Source organism: Chelonia mydas, chromosome 6 (genome assembly GCF_015237465.2).
Source record: "Chelonia mydas isolate rCheMyd1 chromosome 6, rCheMyd1.pri.v2, whole genome shotgun sequence".
In the NCBI taxonomy this organism is placed as follows: Eukaryota; Metazoa; Chordata; order Testudines; family Cheloniidae; genus Chelonia; species Chelonia mydas.
In genome coordinates, this window is record NC_051246.2 from 30,576,946 (window position 1) to 30,582,945 (window position 6,000).

Genomic DNA, 6,000 nt, shown 5'->3' on the forward strand with positions numbered 1-6,000 from the left:
GGACCCCAACACACCCCCACTTCTGAATTTCCCCAGAACCATCTGTCCTAAAGCCCCAGCCCCCTCTAGGAACACTCAGGGAAGTGATAAGATTCATTGCTCCTTTGAAGAGACAAAAGTACAACTTATCATTTTAACTGAAGTTAACAAGCCTTACCATTCAAACACAGCCCTGGGCTGGATTACAATGAAAAATACAGCAAGGTTAAGTGATCCCAAGTAGAAGGTAGAATGGGTTACAAACAAAAGTAAAAATACACTTTCTAATGGCTAAGTCCTAACTTAACAAGCTACAGATAGTGCTCAAGGTAGTTTTCTCACTAATCATTCTTGGTCCAGCATGGCTGTCTAGACCCTCTGGCCAGGAACCAATACACAGCACATAAAGTGTACATTTGATTCCTTTGTCTCCTCAGGGGTAAGATAAAGATGGAGTCTCTCTCTGTCCCTTGTACTTCCTCCAAAGGAATTGTCTTTGTCCTGAAAGTCAGGAAGGCTTCCTGGGGATTCAGTCTCCAGTGTCTCTCTGGGGTGTTGGAGCCATATTAATTCTCTGTCTCTCAAGTTCAGCCTGAGGATAACCTCCACTGGTTTAGCTTGATGGTTGTGTTTACTGCTAATATGTAAATTGAGGTAAACCCACATTCCTTTAGGACAAACCTGTGTATTATTGTGACGGGTGCGATTCACCACTATAGCACCTCCTACTGGTGGTCTTGGGAATTAGCTCTGCACCCTCCTCTGGTGGTATCTCACCCACCGTCATCTCTGCTCCTGGACACACATTACTCCTAGGAGCACAGCATCCTCTTCATGACACTGCGCTCCAGCTGTGCCACACTGGGTTCTCCCCTTCCAGGGGACCTGCAATCTCCACCCAGCCTCTTCCCTCAGTGGCAACTGCAGTTCATTGTCCCAAGGCCGCTTCCCATGCAGTTCCAGCACCCTCTTCTGCCCTTACCTCAGGGCCTCAGCCTGCCGGCCCTAGCAGCCAGCCAGGAGCACTCTCTAGCTCCCCAGTCCCTGCTTGCAGCACTGAATTGTCCCAGGTACTGGGCTTCTCCCCTTGAGTTCCAGTCTGTTCTGACTGCAGCCCTTCTTATATGGGCTTGCCAGGCCATGATTGGCTACTCCTCTCAGCCCCTTTCTAATTGGCTGCCTCCAGCGCAGCCTCCCTTGGGCTGCTTTTAACCCCTTTTCTGCCAGTGAGGGGCAGCTGCCCCCTCACAATGACCTTTACCTAGCCTACACGGTCTGGTTTTAAACATGTTCTAGAACATACGCACTAAGAGCGAACTTCAAAGGTTGCCCCTTAAGAGGATAAAAAGAGAAATGAACAACGTTTGCGTGATATTTCAAAGTTATTTTAATTCAGGCTCTAAAGACCGATTCACCTCTTTACGACGGTTGCACTGACTGCAAGGGACAGTCACTGGAATGTGAGACAGCAAACTATTGTGCAGGCCTGGCAAAGACAGGGGTAAAGAGTCTTTGCACCTACTGCTTTTGAAGTGTTTTGATCAAAGAACTTCTAGCTTTGATGTAAAGCACAAGGGAATCACTTCAAAGAGAGCCATTGGCCAGAGTACTTTGAAAACAGGAAGATGACAAATCAATATCAATTGCTGATGCCTAATATCTCTGGGCTAAGTGCTGTAGTGAAGGGACTGTTTAACCTGCTGACTAACACTTAGTTATTCCTGATGCAGCTATAGATTTGTCAGTTAAACTCAGTCAGATAAACTATTTGTGTCCTGGAAATAGGAGAGCATATGAAGGCACATAAGATGTACACAGAGTTCTTTCATCCTGGGATCACACAGTGCTTTTCCACGTTAATGTAATAACACCCTATGTCGGCTCATCTGCAGGGACTGAACCTGGACCTCTGGATCTTAAAGCCACAGCCACTGTTACTTCAGCTAAACAACCAGCTCTATTAGTTCATACACAAACCTCCACATGTGGTCTTGCACATTGTATTAGTATGGATTATATTAATTAAGCTTCTTGACTACCCTGTGAGACAGGCAAGTAATATTATTCCTGTTCCACATAGACAAGGCCCTTTGTTTTTTTCACTCATTCTTACAAAAAAAAAAAAAAAATCAGGGGTTTCAAAAGTGTTTTGGTTTTTACCCATTTTCAAGTGAACTGTGAACCACTCAAGTACATGAAAATACTGATTATGTTAGGAAAATCCAATCCATTACACTAGGTAGATGTATTTGTGTTAGTATATTAGTGTAAGGGTAAATGTGGGGTTGCCTATTTAAATTAAGGCAAGGTCGTGGAAGATATACACGCACGCACATGTAGGGATATATCTTATGATACTGGGTGCACCAATGCATGTGTGCATAAAGTCCAAAGATGCCTTGTGACAAGAGGAAGAGGGGGACCGAGTCTCAAAGACAGAAATTCTGATCAGTTTACAGGATGAAAGCCTCAATAATAATAATTTAAAAAAAAAAAAAAAAAAAAGGCCATGGTGCTGCTTCTGGCTTGGTGAAGGAAGAAGAGAAGAGTTGCCTGCACTTAGCTGGCTCACTCCATCTGGAGCAGCTACTGCTGGGAAAGAGCAATAGTAGAGCTGAACTTGGGGCAATACAGCCCTCAGTGGTCTCTGAGGAGGAAGAAGCAGAGGTTCTGTCAAGCCAGAAATCTGATAATCTGGACAACTGAGTCTGCAGATGAGAACCACAAATGGACACAGAAGTGAAGGCAAAAGTCCACAGGAAAATTATAAGCAAAATGGTCTCTTTCTGAAAGGATTTACCAAAAAAGAGCATCCTGGGTAACAGGAAAGCTCAAAGAGACTTGGAAAACCAAGGCAGAGCTCGGAATATGGATAAAACTGAGGGGTCCAGAGAATAAAATGGGGAGCAGACCGCCTGGGGGGGGAGCAGGAGAGAAGCTAATCATTAAAACAACTGAAACTCAATTTTACTTAGAGAAGGTTCCCACATCACTGGAAAGGAACGGGAGAATCTCAGCAGAAAGGCAGAAAAGAGCAGATCTATTACAGCAACGCTGTCTGATGGAATACACAAGATTTCTGAATACAGTGAAGGCAGCAAGGAAAGTTACCTATAACAGCTACAACATATTTTTCCTTCCGTCCTGAGCCCTTATGAATTATGTTCAGCAGGAGAGAGAGAATTTTCACCCCCTGAAATTACTCAGTGGCAAAAGGAACAGATACATCAATCCTGTCTCTGGCAAAATTGCAAGCAGTGTTTCAGGTCCAGGTATATTTTGAGGACACTGACTCTGCCAAAAGAAAATGGAAAGAGAAAAATACACTAGGCATCTGAATGCTGGCTTCTGCTAGTAATAAATAACAAGATGGGCAATACCCAGTTACAACTGTAGACCTTGAAATGTTTTTCAGAATTTTTTTTACACATTCTGGGTCAAATTTTGCTCTTAATTTCATGGGTGTAAGAATTTTGTCCATTCCTAGCAATATTTGTATTTATATATATAATATATAATATAATATATATTGCCATGTACATAATTGTTCATTTTCTTTCCTATTTTGACAGGAGGTGAAGTTGCAATCTGTTCTTTTCAGAGTATCAGCCGTGTTAGTCTGTATTCGCAAAAAGAAAAGGAGTACTTGTGGCACCTTAGAGACCAACCAATTTATTTGAGCATAAGCTTTCGTGAGCTACAGCTCCGATGCATCCGATGAAGTGAGCTGTAGCTCACGAAAGCTTATGCTCAAATAAATTGGTTAGTCTCTAAGGTGCCACAAGTACTCCTTTTCTTTTTGCGAATCTGTTCTTTGCTTCCCTCCCTGTCCCCTGCCAAAAGGCCAAACGTATGATGTTTAGGATATATCAGTGTATAGAATTTACAGTGCAGTCATGATCTCCTATGAACAATATACTTTAATGTTAATAAACACTGAAATTTAACAGTGATTTCTTTTTTTAGAGAAAAAAAGGTCTTTCACCTATGCAGTGTTTTTAAAATTATCCTACAGGAACCAAAGTGCAGTAAAATAGAACATTCCATTATGAAAGGGGGATGTGATACCATCTCCAATGGATGTTGTACTGATAATTTACACTGATACTTGTATAACTGGAAATTTATCTGGTACACCAAGTACCTTGCTTTTCACTGCTGGTCTGAATGTTGCATGAAAAACAATACACGGAATATTTTAAAATATTGGTGGGCATTTCTGGCTAATACCAACTGTTTTCTGAATATTTTATCTACTTTAACTGGGCCTACAGAGATATTTTTGTAGTATTGGAAGAGCATAAACATACGGCCAGCCACAAATATGATGACTGCCTTGCAAAATTGTCATGATAATTAGCCAGCCCAGGCACAGAGGCTAGGGATTATCCCCTCTTCCACCACCACTATTGCAGCTACTGATCCAGACTGAATGGCGAGAGGAAGAACATAATGCATCGGGATAAATTATTATAATGTGAAGGGAGAACATTAACTTTTTTTTTTTTTAACTCCCCAGAGGATCCCTCTATCCTGGTGAGTGGACAAGGCTGCATTACACCTCCGATGCACACCTAGGCACGCTGCTAGAGAGCTGGTCCATACACATTGCACATCCCTCCCACACGGGCACACAGCACAGAGGTTCCCAGATGTGCAGTGCGCACAGGGATATTGACAGACCCGCGCCCAAGCACATAAATCACAAACATACCACGAATAGCAATAGGACAGTGCCTGCTGCTCCTTAGAGAAATGATGGGGCGGCTCTGCTCAGGCTGCTGGGCGAGGGAGAGGGGGGCTGACCGAGCAGGGCTCTCCTTCTCCATCACTCAGACAGCATCCAACCGGCGAGACCAGAGAAATCAACAAAGTCACGCTTCCCGCTCACGTGCACAGTGTTTTCATCCGATGCACTTTTTCGCAGGATTCCCATCCCCCACCCCCCTGGTATTAATTCTCCCCCCACACACACATCCCAGCAGAGGAAGGCACAGGCTGGAGAAGATGGTAGCCTTGAGCCTGAGGAATCAGATTCTGGCCCCCTATTACTAACTCCCTCCCTCTCCCCAGAGCCAACAAGCCGATGGAGAATCGGATTTAACAACTCAAGGCAGCAGCCGCAACGCATTACTCCGGTCCCTGGTGGGGCAGCGATCCTGAACGCAACCCAGCATGGGGCCAGTCGTCGTCCCCCCACACTCCGCCCCATGTATACAGGTTCCCCTTCTCAAAAAAAAAAAAAAAAAAAAAAGTTGGGTTTTTCATTGTTACTGTTCCGGTTTCGTCTCCAATCCATGCAAAGCCCCGTGTGCACTCACCACTGTGACCGGCGACACCATGTCTTCTCGGTAGGCTTCAAGCTGAACTGCAGTCCCTGACTCTGGCTCTGCGGCTGGGTCCCGGTGCCTGGCGCTTTCCCTTTAAATAGGATCAGAAAATATATCTGTTTTTTCTCAATGCCGATTGTTTTCTGGGTTCTTTTTTAGAACGCAATGACATCATAAAGGCCGGAGCCAATGGGCTGAAGGGAGGGGAGCTGGGGGTGTGACACCAGCCAGCTCTGTCTCAGTCGCCCCTCCCTCTGCCTTCCTCTCTAGGCTCACAACCTGCAGCTCAATAGACTCAGCTCATAAGGGGAGAGGAATAGGGTGGCAGTTTTCCACTTCTTCCCCTCCCCTCCTGTCTGTCTGATGTCCACAGTAGGTTTCAATGCACACACGTACTCCCACACCAAAACATGGGTACACTTACAGACACGTGCATAAACACATACATTCACAAATACATGTGAGTAAAAATCAGATCCTTCCAGAAAAGCCTGCTGATTTTCACAACCCAGCTCCCAAATAAAGAAAATGTCCAGTTGCTACTTATGTGCCACAAAATTCTAGAATCCAGCATATCTTGGAACCCTAATGCTGCAAAAAACTTATTCTAGACATGGATTTTGATGGACCCTGCTGTTTTTGTGCTCCGACTCCCAAATTCCACTTCCTAAAGGGCTCACCCACCTGCTAC

The 6,000-nt window shown here is 44.5% G+C and overlaps 1 protein-coding gene across 2 annotated transcripts in view; it reads right to left on the reverse strand.

The window, feature by feature from the left end:
- Positions 1 to 5,628, reverse strand: part of TMEM86A (transmembrane protein 86A) — a 37,925-nt gene extending 32,297 nt beyond the window's left edge. The window contains exon 1 of one of the 2 annotated variants that reach the window (XM_037899666.2): positions 5,301 to 5,628. Coding sequence is in view for 1 of the 2 variants with exons in the window: in XM_037899667.2 (XP_037755595.1) it covers positions 5,301 to 5,321 (21 nt within the window). In the remaining variant the exon portion in view is untranslated. The remainder of the gene's footprint in view (positions 1 to 5,300) is intronic. The other variant, XM_037899667.2, reaches the window with a different exon arrangement.
- Between the last annotated feature and the right edge of the window lie 372 nt (positions 5,629 to 6,000).